The 19,118-nt window shown below is 38.5% G+C and overlaps 1 protein-coding gene across 1 annotated transcript in view; it reads right to left on the minus strand.

Annotated features, from left to right (window-relative positions):
* Window positions 1-2,800: 2,800 nt before the first annotated feature.
* Window positions 2,801-19,118, minus strand: part of DNAJC3 (DnaJ heat shock protein family (Hsp40) member C3) — a 29,064-nt gene continuing 12,746 nt past the window's right edge. Inside the window, exons 5-12 of the mRNA XM_057366216.1 lie at window positions 15,984-16,136; window positions 14,549-14,730; window positions 12,550-12,669; window positions 10,679-10,784; window positions 10,461-10,581; window positions 6,588-6,720; window positions 5,659-5,807; window positions 2,801-5,315 (exon numbers count right to left, since the gene is read on the minus strand). Coding sequence (XP_057222199.1) covers window positions 5,158-5,315; window positions 5,659-5,807; window positions 6,588-6,720; window positions 10,461-10,581; window positions 10,679-10,784; window positions 12,550-12,669; window positions 14,549-14,730; window positions 15,984-16,136 — 1,122 coding nt within the window. The 3' untranslated portion in view covers window positions 2,801-5,157. The remainder of the gene's footprint in view (window positions 5,316-5,658; window positions 5,808-6,587; window positions 6,721-10,460; window positions 10,582-10,678; window positions 10,785-12,549; window positions 12,670-14,548; window positions 14,731-15,983; window positions 16,137-19,118) is intronic.

Here is a 19,118-nt window from a genome sequence, read left to right on the forward strand (position 1 = left end):
CAATACTGTAAATTCCTTGCATAACAAGGAAATAACCGAGTCTCCATAKCAGAGGACAAACACCTCCAAACCATTATTCAACTGCATTATTTTCTTTCCAAAATACCTTTCTAAGCTTRTACTTCCATCCTGCTGCCTGACTTTGCAGCAGCATTTCACATCACTCTGACTTGGTATTTCATGCTTGAAGCATACATTGAAAAAATTGCTTTAAGACAGAAGTTAAAGGTTCTTTAAGAAACCTTAGTTCTCTTTGATTATGGTTGTGTGTGTGAGAATGTTATGCAGTATAAAAAGTGGGTAATTCATGCACTGATTTCATTTTCCCTGTAGCTTCCTGTTCTTTTTTTAATTGGGATTACCTCTGCTGGTTTTAAAAAAAGAAATAGCTCTTTAAATACTATTTATTTCCTTGAGATTACTTAAATGATTAGAATATAATTTTTAGACAYGTAATTTGCTGGAGATATTTTGAAGATGTAAAAGGTTTTATGCATTTTTCTACGGTGTTTTATATGTACAAAATGTTCTACAGTATTTTTTTCCTGCATAATGCTACTTTCAAAGAAAGCTCTTTTTTGAGATATACAGTGGTGTATAAAATAAGAAAGGTCCCACAAATATATTGTGGGACTTCTAAAAAATCTCTTTAAAGCAGCACTTTGAGTCATTAGCGTATCTATAGTTTTAATATTTAATYTCTGGATTGTATATGTTGTACAAAATATTAAAAAGTACCACTGAAGAAAAAAATATTATTTTCTGTTCTCCCTTTCTGTATTACACAATAACCATTCCCGACTTGGGTAATAGATCCAAAGCAAAAAAAAAAAAATGGCATCAAGTCCTTAAATGTCTTTAATCTACAGAAAGTGGTTTTGCAGGGAAGCAATAGCAATGTTCAAAATGGGCATCTGTTGTAGGGTGAAGTGTAGAGGTGCAGAAAAAGGATATTTATTGTTTCCAATCTGTGTGTTCTGCCCTGTGAAAAGGAAGGAAACGCATCCTAGTTTAGAGTGTTGCCRAAACATGGTACAATTCAGTAAATAAGGAATATCTAAACTGTTCAAATGAAGGGTTTTTACAATTTGTATTTCTATTACAGTGTCTTTTTGATGTCTTGATCTTCATATCAGCTYTTAACAGAAAATGAACAACCAGGCATTAGTGCAGTATTATTGATGAGCCAGAGCTTTTGTATTAAAAAYATTTCTCAGTAAGGTTCCTTTTAGCCTGTTCCCTGAATCAAGTACTTGCMTTCAGACTGAGACTTCATGGAATCATAGATACCAAATTGGAAGGGACATCAAAGATCACCCAGTCCAGCCTTCGCTGCCAAAAGTATGGTCCAAACAAGATCACCCAGCACCCTGTCAGGCAAATCCTAGTGTCCAGCATTGGAGAATGCACCATTTCCGTGGGGATATTCCAAGGGCAGTTGTTCTCATTGTGAAATCAGCATTCCAGAGGGCTTCTACAATTGCTGTAGTTGACTCCTAYGTATTTGAGGTTCTCTTTCACACAGAATGTGGCTGCTTCCTCCTCCCCTGCCTGCAGAAATGCACAGCTCTAACTTCAAACCTGGAAAGCAGGGTGAAGAAAGAAGGGAAGACAAATACACAGCAGTGCTTTCTTGTTGTCATAAATATCTTTATTGTGAAAAATACCATAAAATAATTCCCACAGTTCTAGAAAAAACAGTTCTTGTGTTTTAGATTTATGATTCCATATAAAGACATTTTATAATTTGAAACATTTGATAAATCTCTGGCTAGCTTTACTTATCCTTCTTAAAACATGAAACTGCTACTTAGTGATTTGCTGAGGGCAAAAAAAAAATTATTCTCCCATTTATTTTGTTATAGCTTAATGGATAAAAGTGTGTATTACAGAGCAAACAATACCTTACAATAAGGCACTTTTAAATACAACTAACCTGCTATGCTATCCTGGCTAGTTTCCAGCAAAGCTCCTATAAATCACAGCYCTAAACAGAAGAATAATTCTTGTTCCAAACACTGGTCTGAAAACTGAAAAAATAACAAGCTTTAAGGTTCTGGTTTTTTAAGGTTTAAGCTGACACATTTTCTGTATATGTCACAAGTTTGAGTTCTTCAGTCTGTAATTCACTTTTAATTTCTTTTAATACTGAYTGATAATACATCAGTATTAAGCCTGTACCAAGAAAAAATATGTTCCCCCCCACTGTCATTTTAAAGCAAGTTGGAAACTAGTTTATTAAAACTGAAAGAATTCCACAGAGAAAGTTTGCATCTACACACAGGCCAATTATGGTAATGATGCTTCATGCACATCTCAGGGTTGACAAACKACCGAGACATTTACTTCAATGTTCAGTTCCTGAACGTTATTGCACTACAGACACCCACGAATAAATAAAAAGGCGAGTTCAGCTTCCTTGCRTGTCGCCTGCACCATTAACACTCAGCGTGGTACCAGCGCTTCATTTTCCAGAACCACATCAGGAAATGCAGCACTGTAGCTGGAGAGCCTTGCAATAGAAATGGTTTCTTTCTAACACAAYTTTGTCTGCCTGTGTTTCCGGAATACCTCAACACCCTTCAAAACACTATTAGGGTGGGAATACTTCTTGTAAAAGGCAGCTGCTCAGTACTAGGAAAGCCTTGTTCTCCACTGTCGCTTTYTGCTATTGTTTCCAAGAACCTGTCTTCTACAAAGGGAATCTATGAACAGCAATCATGCATTAATCATCTTCTTTCTTCTAATCACTACATTCAAGCCTTTTTGTTCGTAAAATGTAGTTTTCCCTTTTCTATTCATTTTCAAAATGCACATGGTACTTTTTTGTTCCTGAATGTTACCGGCCTACAGCAGAACTGTCCTACTGCCTCCAAGAAACAAACCCACACTGCTCCCACATCAGTGCCTTGTGTGAAGTATTTACTCATGAGGGAATGTCTTACTCCTTCTCTAGAAAAAAAAWTAAACCCCAGGAAAATTCTCTCAGCTCAAGCTTTTAAAGCTGAACAAGGGCAGTCCTTTGAAAGAAGATTCATTCCAAGCAGCCCCCTGGCACAGAAKCACAGCTGTGGCCTTTACTGGGACTTCGCAGCCACTCCTGTATGTACAAAACTGGACACACTGGTCATGCAACACTCATTCAAAATGCCCCTGCTGGAGTGATCAAGGCAATACAAAGAAGTGTTCCAATGGCTCACACACACACACAGAACCCGGGAGCCAGCACCACGGGGCCCAGCTCAGCCCTCAGAGGCACAAGGCTGACAAGAGCCGCAGGAGGACACAGGACAGCCACCCACCCWCAGCCACCTGCCCACCAGCAAGAAGCAGGGGCACRGAGGCCAAGCCCACGGGGTTCAGGTTCTTCAGTGGGCAGAGTTCCTGTGTCTGACACGCAGCCCTTGAGAGTCATGCCAGCCTCAGCATTCAGAAGAGCCCTGAACACCTCCAACAGTTGAAGCAAAAATGTTTCCAACAGGTCAAAAGCACAAGCTGAACTTGTGGAAAGTCATTCAACTTGGGGAACATCCAACACTGGTATTTAACAGGCTGCTGGGGTGGTTTTGTACCATAAGCTGTTAGAAATCACCACACATGCTCCTCAGTTTGAAGATAAATTTGTGAACACTGACCTTTAAATTACTGTTGAAAAACATTTTACAAAGCCAGAGGGCCTYGCAATTATGGTGGTGAAGTACTTGAGGCAGGAGCCAAGGTATTTGTTTCAACCGCAGCTTCTACAATACTAAAAACCCCCCTTTGAGACTGAAGGCCTTATTTACTAATTTCATTTGTTTTACTGAGGCTGCTTAGGTTTTCAAATGGCACAAGTTGAAGTGACAGAAGATTCCTATCAACTGATTATTATTTTCCAGTTAAAATCCAATTAAGAGAACACTGATGAACTGTAATTCTTGTGTTCCAAGAAAATGGCTGCTGATGAAACTCATCAGTAATTATGACAGATGCAGTCACAGAATGAGAAGATTCCTTCACTCSTGCCAGCCACATCCCTGGTAACACCACACACCACATTCACACAGTTCCACCAACTACACCAAACCCATTTTAAGTACGTGCATATAGAAAAAAAACAAAAAACAGACTTTTGGCTAGTAGGAAGTGAGTCCCTCTTTCTGCACAGAGCTGTCTCTGCAGTACCGTGGCTGTTACACGAAATATAAAATTACTACAATTTCATGTAGTATTAACTCCCTGTTGCATCACCCAGCAGAAATGAAGTTGTATTACAGGGTAAGGCTGGAGTTAATATCRCATTCCTGTAGTAGACTCACCTCACAACCTGTCTCAGTTCAGTGTCTATGTACAGAACTAACAAATTGCTGCAGAGTCAGGGAAATGTCACATCAAATCTTCTGCTCAAATCTCAAGCAGGTATTTTGTTAAAGTGCAAACTACTCAAAAATCATACCTAAACAAAAAAGCCCAAATCACAGTCAGAAAAGAAGCATTTTGAAAAACAAGTCTTTCCCCCCACCCCCCCACCTCACTGCTGACAATTGCACCAAGGAAATCACCCCAATTAATTTCAGGTTAGTGAACAACAAAGTGAGCAGATATTTCAGATACAATTATTCCCGAGCACTCTTTTTCCAGAGCAATTGTTGGGACTGGTTCAGCATGCAGCCTCTTCCCCACCTATGGCACTGCCAAAACCAATCCAGCAGGTGGTCACTTCATTTTCTCTCAAAAATACTGGGAGATGGATCATTCTGCTGAGTACAACCAACAGTTTGTTAACGTTGAGACTACTGTAACTATTCTTGCCATGTTTATTACGCCCCAATCCAGAAAAATATTTACATGCATTTTTATCCCTAAGCATATACTTGAGTTGTAAATTTAAGTGTTGTCCTAAGTAGCATCTTACTGTTTCTTYCATCCATATGAATAAACATGTCCTGCATATCCACAGCAAATACATAGGTAGCACAACCCCTATCAGTGTGAGCTTGTCACGCTCATCACAAAGCAAACCCAATGAAAAAAAGGAGGAACTTTCTTCTAGTGCAGTAAGACTTGGGTTAAGGACAACATTATAGAAATTAAGATTTTGGGTCTTGAACTGAGAGACTTTTATTTTTCAATGAATTAAGTAAAAAACAGCAGCAGCCACCAGAAACAGTCTTGGCTCTAACTGAAGTGGAATTTGAATGTAAATGGTCCTCCTCCAGAACCAAAAGGGTTGAATCCTTGCCACGTGTTCCAGCTCCTGTGGAAAGGGTTGTTGCCACCCTGCTGGCTCTCTGCATCCAGTGGGTCCTCTCCTGCATCAAACTTTCGCCTCATTTCTGGAGAAAACAAAACCAAGGTGGAATCATACCACAGTAATAACAGGGTTTCCCTGTAATACATCAGTTGTTATTTTATAAATAACAATATTTATTTTATAAATAAATATTATTTTTGACTTTTAACAAAAGTCACTGAAAGACAGTAATTTCAGATTTACATCTGACTTCATGCATGCAATAGATTGGATACAAGTATCAGTGCACTACTTTCTCAAGATGAGTAAGGACACATAGGGAAAAAGGGAAGCTTTAATGCTTATTATGACTTACACCTGTGTTTTGACCTTGATATAAAAAAAAAAAAAAAAAACCTAAAAAAATGAAGCCACTGCATCATTACCTGGGTCAGTGAGGACTTCTTTAGCAGCTGCAATATCAATAAATTTTTTCTCTGCTTTCTTCTTTTCTTCCTCACTCTGGAAGTTATCAGGGTGCCACTGGGATGCCAGCTTTCTGTAAGCTTTTATGATTTCTTGCTTTCGAGCATTTCTGGATGGATAAAATTATAGACAATTTTATTTCCTAACTGTATGCCACACTAATGAAGTTTATTTTAAACACCTAATTAAGGGTATCAGGAAAGTTATGAGGTGCTGTTAACCTCCTGGCAGTAGCACTGAAGACTTCTTACACAAAACAAAGGAGGCAAAGTGCAACTTGAAACAAAAGTTCCTCACTCTCTCCTTCACCACCTGTTTTCCCTTGGAAAGATGCTACTGCCAGTGACTTTGCAGAATAGTTTCTAGTCTGAAGAATTTACAATGAGGTGAATAACAAAGAACAGAGATTGAATTAGTTCACAAATGGAAGGACAACTAATACTAGTTGAGAGCTTTGTGCCTCATTAGCAAGGGAAGTTGTTGGTTTCTCAAGATTAATAGCAGAAGGATTTTTGATACCTTTCAGTCTTTCCAGACTCCTACAATCTATCACACTACCTGGCACAATTTGTTACTTTCAGTAATTCTTGCTAGTCTGCATTTCTTCCTCAGCTCATTCACATGACTTAGGCTCATGTATACTAAGAACCTTTTCCCCAAAGAATTTATTTACTCTCTTTCTACTGTTGTTTTTCCATTCTCTCTAAAGGAATTGTAAACAAATGCTATTTTACAAGCTAAACACTAAAAATTAGTATAGCAGAAGAGTGAAGATGGCAAGAAACAGAAGAAAAATTAACACTCAGCAGAACAAATTCAAGTGATCAGCCCTAGAAGTACTGGTTTAAATAACCAACTTTCATATCATCTTCTCTGGAATTAATCTCACCTTTTTACTCCCAGGATTTTATAGTAATCCCTCTTCTGCGATTGCTTCAGCATTCTCTGGGCACGTTCCAGCCCTTCCCGAATCTGCTGGTCATTTTCACTGTTGGCTTGAGCAGTCTCATAGTCTTTAATAGCTTTTATTAAAAAAGTCAATGTAAAAAGGTTACTCAACTCTACAAACTTCTGTTTAAAGAACTCAACCAACTCAACAAAACTGAAGCTTTGTTATTACCTCATATACACAGCAAAACTTTAGTTTCGACTTGCTACTATGTTTGGGCACTTTTTCCTAAATTAGAAGACTTTGAAATAGAGGAAATTCACTTTCACATATAAATAGGATAATTATCTTTCATCATCACACTTGTGGGAAATGAAAGAGAAGGGAGGTCACCAATGTGGGTCACAGCATTCTCTAGATGTTACTACAGTCAAAAGGATGAACATAATGAGCATCTAGGAGTGGGAGGAGGAAACAGAAACCATGAAGAAAGACTGAGCAACTGGTACTTGAGACGCCCACTGCACATCAGTCCCACATTGTTGTTCAACTGAAGGGTGGATTTTCCAGCCTTTAAATATCCATTCTTCTTCCCCAGTCTGCATTCAATCAACACAAAGTCTCTTCCTCTTTAATGACTATAAAGACAGATTTCAGACTACCACTAAGTTCATACTGTTAGCTAAAGGCAAATAACGGCTTTTTTACACCTTTGCATGCATAATATGCATTTACATTTTTTCCCACAGGCATGTTTCTCACTTTTATTTCAAGAGTTGCATTTCTCAGGAATGAAAGCAAGAGAAGAAATTGTTAAGAAATTTGAGGTCTACACTTCTTTAAGTAAATTCTATTATTATTGCAAGTGCTTAAGATGCCAAGTTTATATATTCTTTAATATCAAAATTTATCAAAGGAAGCAAGTTGAAGTTCTTTAATGAAACTGCTCTTCCTTCACTGTTATAATCCTCAAGGTCTCATTCGCAGACCCAAGTCTCTTAGGTTTCTCAAGTTAGACAAAGTACTTGCATCAGATTATTTCCAAGCAGATGCTATTTCTCAGCAGGTGTTACATTTGTTTTTCACTGTTTCTGAGCAAGACAGCAGGAAGAGCTAATGAATTTGTATTACCCAGACATCTGATAGCACTGCAATCTTGTTTCCGTTACTGACAAAAAAAACATATACCAAAAAGCATTGCCAGAGTCTCAACAATTTCCTAGGTTACTACAAACCAAACAAAACTTCTATTATTTTTCATATCACAGGACACTAACTTCTGTTGCTTGAACAAAGCATTTTCGTTTTTGCTGGTATTTTTAATAATTTGTCCAGTTATTTAAAAAAAAAAAAAAACCAAAACGGGAGTGTGCACTAATACATGTGCCAAACATACACTGATAAAACTAGTAACAGTAGTGAAAATGCAGGGATTTCATTATGCTGCTTTATTGTTCCATTAGTTTTAAGCACCAGTGAACCTAATCTGCTTCAGGTAATACTAAGAGGTGCCACCAGAACGTCTTGCCAAACACAGGTCAGACTGCTCAGCCTCACTGAGCACTACATCACCTACACCCCCAGTGTGGGAAACCTGCTYGGGGCTCAACTACTTGCCATGCCARTATCGCCAGAACKTCCTTATTTARGGTCTGCAAGCATTAACACAGGGGAAGGTGTTTCAGTGCAGCACACTGCAGAGGGAATGCATCCAGCACACTCAGCAAGTACACATTGTACTTTCTCTTGTTAATTTTGATGGTACTTTCCCAGATTTTGTTCTTTCAGAGAGCTAACTGTTCTCTCCACCTGAGGGGTGATGGGGAGTTGGAAGCAGGTGGAGTGAGATGGCAGCTTCCTGACCACAGAAAGTTTGCTAGGAAACCAGGAGACTTATTATTAATTTCTAGTATGTCTAGTGAGATATTAACTCTTTTGAGTCACTATTTCTAAAAGCAGGAGTACCTCACAAACAGAAGAGCCACTGCTGCTTCATTTCAGCCAGCTATTTCAGAAAGCTTCCTTTCATCCTGCTCCACTACATGAGAGAAACAACTACTTCCCCGAGTCACTTTCAATTTAAATACTTCAGTCAAATCTAACTCTCATTATTTCAATGCAAGAGTATCCATAATCTCTCAGAAGGTAATCACATTATACTGCTAAACAACTTTGCTGGCTTTGGTATCTCAGTATCTCGCCTGCATTATCAAAACGGAGACAGAGATTAATTCTGCATGGGGAATGATGGCCAATTTCTCATCAAACACAAGTAACTGTAGACAACCTACATCCATGCAAAGACTGTTACGAGAAATAATAGACTCAGTTTTCACTCTTACTGAAACCTCTACAGTAGTAGGGTGGAGAGGGAAGAAAAGAAAAAAGAAATAAATTAGTATGTTTTGACCAATTTTGAAACAGAAAGGTAGTTCTTTTCCTTCTTTGACAAAACCTGTGCTCTAGACAGACTCCTGCACTCATGAGGTATGCCAGAAATGGAGTCATTAAACATCTGTCTCTGTAGACAAACCCTGGATCCCATCTGATTATGAAGTAATTAAAACCATTTGATGAACTCAGCTACGGATACTGAACCACATATTGAACACTTAACAATAATCACCTTCAAAGTTCTGAACTACAAGTACTTTGAAATTTCCTATCTCTAGAAGGAAAATAGGTGCCTCCAGCTAGAAAATTTTTTGAGGGAAAAATGAGAATCAGTTTGCCCTTTTAAATATAAGACTGCAATTTTAATCGCTCTAGTGTCCTCTGTAGCTAAGAGAAATCAGCCCTCATTTCAGTGCAGTTAAAGCTGAAGGATAAATGAAGACATCTTCAGGCAGATGAACATTAATGGGCTGTAATGCTGCTGATGGAGGCTCTGCTGGAAGGCAGAGTATAACCACAACCACCTCACTACTGTCAAGGGCAGCAGGAAGGCACAGGAGATGCTACAGAACCTGGAGAAGCACAGTTCTGCTCTAGCATGACTCTTCACTTGGAACCAGTCTAGGCCAAGCCCAGCAGACACCGGGAAATAAACTCTCCCGGTTCCCAGGTATGTTCTCTCTGTTTCCTTATATCCCATAACAGGGAGGCATTTCCTCCAGCACAAGACCAGATTGGCTCTCTGCATTTGTGCAGAAGCTTGTTACAAAACTTTTCTTTCCTCCAAGAGGTGAGTCACCCTTCACGGAAGTATTTAAAAGTGATGTAGATGTGGCACTTGGGGACATGGTTTAGTGGTGGACTTGGCAGTGCTGGGTTAATGGTTGGATTTGATAATCGTAAAGGTCATTTCTATCACTTCATGTAATAGGATGCATTGTACAGAGACTCTAGATAGAAAACGCAACCTCAGGAATAGAATCAGTTTATTCTCTGAGCAACACTACTGAGATCCATGGACGAGAAGCAATGGCTGTTAACTTCCTCTGCCCTCAACACATGCTAGGGAATGGAACAGCATTGTTTCATGCTGCCATCTCAAGACATGAAAATGGAGCTCCTAAAATGGATTTACATCACCCTAACTTAAATAACTTTTACCTCTAAATGCAATTTTCTGACATTGCTGATTATATAAAACGTGTCTGAGTTGAGTAAACTGTACAGCCTCATAAAACATCCTGAACACAGTCCACCGTTGTAAAGACAACTCTGCTGTAGATAAAACAAGTACATTCCACTTACACTAATCAAGGCAAAATTACCAAGTATTTTTGTAAATCTGCAACTACCAGTGCTAATTAAGGAAAACACAGTGTAGAATTAGAATCAAAGTGCATGTTAAAAAAAGGGCTTTGAAATGCTGAATACATTTTAAATGTCCACAATAAAGTGTATCCCAATAACATACAACTGTACCTTCTTCATACATGTCTTCCAGCAAATAAGCTTCTGCTCTGTCTTTCAGGGCATTCACATTGGCTGGTTCCAGCTGCAGAACTTCTGTACAAAGTTTGATGGCTTCTGTAGCCTGCTGATTCTAGACATGAAAAAGAAAAACAAAATTCAGGTAGTTGTGGGGGGTTTGTTTTGTGTTTGTCTTAAACACATTTAAAGAGGGAGATAAGCAGAATTACCTTTGATAAGCAGTGACAGATCCTTTCTTTGGCACGAGTAGCATAAACTGGAACTTCTGGCTCAGTTTTCATTACACTATCGTATTTATTGATAGCATCTTCATACCTGTTTAAATCATAAAGCATAACATGAAATGTAATCACTATCTAAGGATGTTGTGATTTATTTATAAAATTCTTAAAATTTACAGATCTTCCCATTCTTCTAGCAAAGGACCTTAATAGCCTTAAAGGCAGGGTGTGAAACAACAGTATGTATAAAATTTGCAAGCACTTGAAGAATTACATCCCCATTCCCTTTTCTGTGCTGTGAGACCAAAGAGCAGGCACTAGGTCTGTCAGGCTTCTGCAGAAGGTAATAACTGCCATACCTCACCCTGCACAGCCAAAGGTCTCCAGATTTGCCTCCGTCCAACATGACACTCTGCACTTCAAAATGAGCATATCCCCCTCTGATACCTGAGATGGACTTGGTTTGAAGTCTTGCTGTGAGCACGGCACTGTCTGCACAGTACAAAAGGTACCTATTCGCAGAGGTACAAAAAAGCTCCTTGTGCCAGCTTTAAAAAAGTATTTTCTCCTCTTCTTCTTTTAAAGTCACACAGTAAAGTGTAATTTTGCGGTGATTGTCTCAAACATGCTAAGTTACATGGTTTGAGCAAGAGACCGATAAGAACATTTACCTAAAAATGGAGGAGTGAGATTGAACCCGTGGGTTGCTACAAGCTAAAGAAATGAAAGTTCTCAGACTCCCTGAAACCAGATTAAATAAGTGAAAAGAGCCCAGACTGCGGGCTTAATAAAACAGGCATCAGCTGTGCTTATTCATACTCCTGATGTACACCATTTAAAAAGACATCTTGAAAATATCTCGTGTTTTGCTAGGGGTCCTTACAGCTGAATGTCATGTGCTTGGGAACACAAAACTGAAGTAAAGCAAGAACTACAAGAATACAGAGGCACAGTCTATCATTTAACAGGGTGCATAAAAGAAAAAACAAGCCCATCAGTCAGAACCACTTCGGTCATCAAGGTACTGCAGTTACTATGTGGTTTTAGTCTTAAGATGCAGTCCTTTAGTCCCAGAATACTTGTAGTCAAAAAGAACTTTTGGAGATCATCTGGTCCAATCCCACTACTCATGCAGGGCCAACTCCAGAAATCTGCCCATGACTGTATCCAAAATCCTTTTGCATAACTACGAAGTGATGAGACGCCCTAATTTCCAGGACAACCTGCACCAGTGGAAATGAGGCAGTGTAAAAAAATATTTCTTTATATTCCAAGGGAATTTTCCATTTCAGTTTGCACCCACTGGCCTGATCCTGTCACAGAACACCACTGAGCAGAGCCTGGCTCTGGCCTCTTGGCACCCTCCCTTCCAGTACTTTGATGAAATCACCCTGTAGCAGAGAAGCCTCAGGTGAACACTCTCAGCCACTCCAGCCCTTCCTTGCAGGAGAGAGATGCTCCAGTTCCTCCATCATCTCAGTAGAATGTCCCTGGACTTCCTCAGTAGCTTCATTTCTCCTATACTAGTGAACCCAGTGCTCAGGTGTGGTCTTATCAGTGCTGAATAATAATATATGAAAGCTAAAAACTCCCAGCCCTATGTTAGTCTCACTACCTACTGCAGAAAGAAGTATGCAAGGGGGAGACAGTGGCATCAAAAGGAATCAGAATAGAATTGTTGCTATGCAAGTCAATATTTATTTTAATTGTAATTTGAGAGCTGTGATCAGTTATCCACTTCAACCGACACATGCAAAAAGCATCACTTTAATCAGATGCTCTTCAATCAGTAAGCTTGTGCTTCAATAGCAGGGTTTTTGTTGTTTTTTTTTTCTTTTAATATAGCAGTAAATACTTACCTGCCTTCTCTGATGAATTCTTCTGCTGACTCAATCTGCTTATTGAGTTTCTTTACTTGTTTATAGAGGGAGAAGCACTGCTTATGGTCTTGGTCCAGTTTCAGACACTCCCGGACCTCACTTTTCACAGAGAGGTAAGGAGAAGGGAGAAAAAATAACCAAAAAAACTAGGTCACTATATATCATAAAATTTCACTTAAGAGAAACAATGCAACATATATAAGCTGTCCAGTACAACACTTAGCTTCTTTACATAATCTCTCCATCTGAAAATTAATATAAAGTGAGACCAACAAGAGTCTTCCAAAACATATATGGATTTTTGTCTGGTTTTGGTTTTAATTCTTTTGTATTGCCAAACACACAGAAGATCAAATGTTACATTAATAATTGATTAAAGAGCAGAAGAAAAAAAGTACTCTGGGAAAGAAATTACATTCAGCAGTTATCAGATAAATATATAGGAAAATTACAATCAATTGTAACTCAGATATATTACAAAATTTCTATGTTGAAGTGTGTTTTGTGCTGCTTGAAACAGATAGAGCTCAGCTAAGACTCAAACCTCCCTGATGGAATCAGCCAAGCCTAAGCCTGACATTTCACTGTGAAGAATGTTTAAATCAGACTCTGATTAGGGCAAATATCTCTTAAAATACTAAAAAGTCTGAAAAAAAAAAAACAACCAAAAAGCCTTCAGAATGCAATCATATGAAGGAATAAATGTTTTAGATCCCATAAACTCATCATAGCACAATCACACTGTCAGTTTCAGGAAGATTATTTTGTTCCTAAGCACAGACAAAAATACTGTATTATTTGAAAATAATTAGGCCTGTAAGAGGAAGAAACTAAAGAAAGGACAAGAATATGCAACCAGCAACTCCAAGAAACTCTTTCTCAGGATCTTTCACGATGCAAAAAAATAACAGTATCAGATAAGAATAAAGGAAAGAGGCTTATCCCTTCATTTTGATTCCATTCTGTTCTTCAACAGTGCTCTCAATCATACTTTCAAATAACAAAAATATCACCTATATTTGAAATCACTGGGCAAAGTGATGGGCAGCTACCAAAAGTCATCACAGAAATGACCTATGAGCTCACAAGATTTAAGTATCCTCTGGAAAGGGGATGCCTAATGCAAACCAATTACTTTTGTGTTTACTTTTGGCCAGCTATAAAATGAATTTTTGCAATTATAATCACATGTAGTTTCCATCCACCAAGAAAAGAAACTCAGGCTTTTTCATTTCTCTTCACCTTATTGAAGAGATTTAGTGGCAGAAACCATATTGGAAGGATTCTGGAAATGAAGGTAGCACATCTGAAATTATGATTACATCATTTGTGCAGCTAGGCACAGAGCACAAACAGAACAGCCCGGATTGGGCAAGGGCAGTTACCTGCCAGACTGACTAGGGACATAGGGGAATAAGACCCTACACTTAACTCACTACGAATAAAAGGGTAGGGCATTATCAAAAAGTCATCCACAATACTGGACACTGTCCGCAGGAATGAAAGGCAAACAGCACTGAACCCCAAGTTCTTCATACTCAGATGCTCCCGTACTTTTTATTTATTCTTAAAGCTTGTAACCTTAATGTATACATTTTTTGTTTGCCTCTTAAACTTAAAATTCAACAGAGGTTTAAGGTTAAAAATAGGCTCCACCAAAGGAAGTTTAGAGAAGCAGTTCATTCCAGGATGGAGAAATACAGTGAAGACAGCACTTGTAAGCAGCTCTGATGGACAGATACTCTGGTGTCTGTTTAAGTAAACAAGAGGCCTGGAACCATTGATGGCTGGTCTTGCCAAGATTAAAGATGGATGTCTTCAATGCCAATTCTTAGTTCCTAGAAAGGAACTCCCTTTATCAGATCTAGACAACAGTTGCTTCTCTACTGAGATCCCACACAACAGATATTTCAAAGTTTATTGTGACCTATACATTTTCTGTCTCAATTATAATGATTACAGCAAATAGCAAGATTACCTGAGAGATAATTCATGGTCCCCCAGCTGATAATATATTCTGCTGATTTTATAGAAGGCTTCAGTGTTGTCATTCTTTAATTTGGCAGCAGCTTTCAAGTCACTAATGGCTTTGCTTGGTTCCCCTTCCTTTATATAACACTCTGCTCGAAGTTCCCGTAGCTCTGCATCCCAAACACAAACCTTGAGAAATCAAAATTAAAGCTTGATTTTGGTCCATAACACTTCACTTCTTTTCCTCCCCAAAAGAAAAATCCCATTTAATTTCACTTTGCCAACTGCAATAGCATAAGGTTCAAGCTGCATGCAGAGCTCATGAAATTAGCATCTCTGCTTCCTGGTGGATGCTGCGATGCACCTGCCCAAATAAAAAACAAAGGCCTGAAAATTTTGTAAATGATTCAATAAACTCATGCAGAGAGATGAATTAAATCTACTGGCACTGCTTAAACTAGGACAGTCTGTTGAGCCTCCAGGAAAGTACATCAGTATCATAAATTATTGTATCTTCCCAAAAGAACAGAGGTAATGAACAGCAAGGACCAAGCTGTCTGTTGTCCTCTAGAAAGGAGCCTGTGGCTAAGATGCAGCTCCACAAAGTTTGAAGGCAAAAATAATTACTCATAAGGAAGTGCCTACCAAAATCTGGTTTAAGGAAGTAATTCTCTATCTCATCAGTTGTTTGGAAACTGTCACTTGAGAGGAGGCGTTCCTCCTTTACCACACTGTCCCCCATAAACCAATTCCCACACTGTGGCACTTTCTTCACTAAAAGCTCCAATGTTGGAAACTTYAAGTCACCAGCACTAATTTGTACATGCAGAGTCACCGCAGTTAACTGTTTTTTGGTACATTTCTATATGACACACAAAATGCCCACACGACTGAGTTATTTACACTTACACTGTCAAACTACCTATATCAATTAAGATTCAACAAATACAGATACCTAAGAAATAAGCCGAAAATTCAGCTACCTATATGCATTTTTAATTTTGTGGGTTTTTTTTTTTTTAATATATTTTTTCACTTCATTTTCTCAAGACAAMAACTGTATGCATATATGCAAGGAAAAATCCAGACGAAAAAAAACCTGCAACTCCTGTATGTGGCAAAACTTCAACGATTTCAGAAAAACTTTTTCCCAGCTTCCCCAGGAATACCAAATTGTAGAAAAATAGGAAATTATAATCAATAATGTTATCTCTAACAGAAGTTTCAATGAAATATCTTAATACAAACTATTATTTTGATTTCTTCTGCATCTAGTGCTCAGCCCTCTCCACCATCATTACAGACCCACGGTACTCAGCAGAACTAAACCAGTTAAACCCAAGTGTTTTCACATCAGTGAAGAAAATATTAAACAAAAACACACASATGTCAGACAGAAGTTCTTACTTTCCTTTCACAGTACCCTTTGACTTAACACTTACTGCCAAGATTTCATCAAGAAGAGAAATAGCAGCTTCGTAATCCTCTTGCTGGTAGGCAGATAATGCTTGTGAATGCAGGCGCTGCAGCTCATCAGATTTTGTCAGCTGAGTCTGGGCTTCTTTCTCCTCATTATTGCTAGGATTGGATTTGAGCTGCAAACATGAACAAGGAGAGAGACTCAAATGCTTGTTCAAGGATCTCTTTTAGTCACATTAATAATCACATCATGCAGAACTGACTAAAGCTGCAAATAAGCAAAATTAGTTTCAAAACTCCACTGGAAGCCTACCATTTCTACCTCTAAACTTCAGAAGAAAGAAACATTGTGAGATTCAATGCAAGATGTCAGCAGTCAGAGAAATCCAATTCCTCATGCTTGATCATTCACCACTGGACACATCATACACAACAGTCAATGTCCCCCATCGCCTGCTGAAAGTTGTGGACCTCTCCTTTGTAGCCTAATTAATTCACCTCTATTGACTGTTATTAAACACTGGATACCTCAGCAGCAAGTAGACAGTATAACCACATGGCATAAGTGCATCTCTCACTTTAAGAACTATAACTAAATGACAGAAATAAATGAAACATGTTCCAGAYAGTTGTTACTGTTAAGTTGTTTCTTACATTTTCCCCACAGAGTGGCTACAGTAGCAAGTTAAGAGGCTACAGCCAGAGAAAAGCTCAGCCGGGCATTTACGTATTCTATTTCCTACATAGTTTTAGACAAGTCTAAAGTTTTGTCTCCAAGGACTCTCATTTCTCAGGTTTATCTTTTCAAAGAGGAGATCTTGCAGGCAACTTTACTATCACCCGGGAAGATACATATAGGCCAGAAAGAATCTCAGCCATTCCCTTGCAAAGTCAGGATGCCATTTGTAGGATTAGTGTAGCACTGGCATCACACTTGTTGCTGATCAGAATGACTTCGAAAGCTTTAAAAGGGACAGATCATCATGACTTTAGTTTTTGTTTTTAAATAAAAACTTGGATTATCTTGCATTCTATACACAGAATGTGAACTAAAGTCACTCAAAGAACTCCATACTTTTTTCTTTCCTCATTTATCTTAAAGTGGCCTCTTCCCTTTTTTTCACCAGTGAGTTCTTGAAACACACAAGTACTTTGTGCTTATGGCTCTAATGTAATTCAAATTCAACCCTCAGAAGTCCTTTACAACAATCTCCCCTGGTTCTGACATTTGAGTACATGAAAGGAAAGAGACTAAATGCAACATCAAAACCATGCACAGGACACACATTTTGTCTTCAATTCCTCTTTACAAATCTTTTTGAAGCTTATGCTGTTTTTCATTTTACCTAGCAAAAATCAAGTTGCACTTAGACCTGAAAATTCTCCTTTATTCCCTACACTGTCTTTCAGCAAAGAGGAGAGGAATGCGATCAAAGAGTTTTTGTCTTTGTAGGCTGATTCCCAATGTCTCAAAGCTTTTCTTCTGGTTAGAACTCTGCTTATAAACCCTTGATGCTGTGCATCCACTCTCTACCCAAAACATGGAGCTTGTAGCAGAGGCAAATTTCTGTATCCGTAATTTTGAAAAGCACCGTCTACAAAATTCTCTGAAGCTCTGAACTCTTCAGTTCCAGCTGACTTGTTTGATTTCTTCCTCAATTTCTCAGCATTTTTTTCTTAAAAATTAAGAGCTTTTGCTCTTAATGGTTGAGCTTTACATTTTCATTTAAACCTGTGATAATACTGCACTCCTTAGATTCCCAGTATGTTTCTTGTAACGTATTTGGAGAACATGTCAGTGGAATACGAAAAGCAACGTTACAACTATGGAGACAAGTTCAATAGTAATAAAGACTACTTGAGTGAAACATCCTAAGTAGCTTAAGGTACTATAATATGTCCAGTTAGGGAAATTTTTCAAGGTAYCATTCAAACTAAAGTCATTGAGTGTTTGTGTGCTACAGTATGATGAAAACATACACTCATAAGCTCTTATTAGGTAATTAGCGTATTTCTATGATGTTTAAATCAGTAACATTAACTAAAGCAAAAAGAAGCCTGTTCATTCAGCCCCCAGAAGAAAAAGCTGGACGTACAATACAGTTCTTTGATACTCTAATTTCAGTTTACTTCTTTTTCTGTCTTTCTGCTAATATTTAATAACATTTCAATCTCCTTTACCTGTGGAACAGCAAGTTTGGGGGCAAAGCTCAGAACAAACTGCTTGTGCAGAGGCTACATGTCTAAGCAGGAAGCRAAGTATTGAGAAAATTCTTGAGACGAATTTAGCACAGGTCTTAGGCAAACCAAACACTCCTCTGAATGCTTCACCAACGGCTCTAAAGCACAAAGCCAGAGGCTGTGCTCTGCTCAATCCTGCAGGACAAGCACCCTGCTGCCGGTGAGCCTGTCCCCAGTACAGTATATTTTGCTGTCTTTCAGGTTTGCTACCTTTGGATTACAACAYTAAAGTAGTTGCAGTTTCACTTGCAGCAACAACAATCAGGCACCTGTTAAAAGGAGTGTTCATTCACCCCACTCCACCCTCCACACTTGTATCCAATTCCCTTAAGCCAGTATACAGGAATGGCTTTGTTACTGTAAGTAATTGCCCAAAACAGATTTACTATAGGTATGTGTTGCTTTATTTTATAGCCTAATCTCAGTAAAGAAGAGAAACAAACCCTAGGGTAAGCCACACCCCACTCTGACCCCCTCAAGTAAGCAAAACTGGAGGTAAAAGAAATCATCATCCTCATTCAATTTATTAAGTTGAGCTTAAAATCATTTGCATCCTTCTCTATCACTCCCAGTGAAGAAACTAGCTTCTTGCATAATTTTATCTAAAGGACTTGACTCAGAACCTTGCAAATTACCTTGCTTCAACTAGAARTCCTGCATTGGTAACATATTAGGTAACACGACTGTAATGACAGACAGATGGAAAGAAAACCTCAAGAAAGTGTTTAAATATCTTCTACTCTTTAGCTGGGAAGCTACAGCTGATCACAATACCACAAAGGAATGTATTTGGAAACATGTAATGTTACTTTGATGTGGTTGAGGGAGCCTCAAAAACCTAACCCAACGCTGTCTAGTAACCCAAACAAATCAGATTAACTTACAGTGCCATAAGGTGGCCTCTCCCACCTGCATCC

This window comes from Malurus melanocephalus, unplaced genomic scaffold (assembly GCF_030028575.1).
Source record: "Malurus melanocephalus ecotype Western Australia unplaced genomic scaffold, MMel_1.1 scaffold_61, whole genome shotgun sequence".
In the NCBI taxonomy this organism is placed as follows: Eukaryota; Metazoa; Chordata; class Aves; order Passeriformes; family Maluridae; genus Malurus; species Malurus melanocephalus.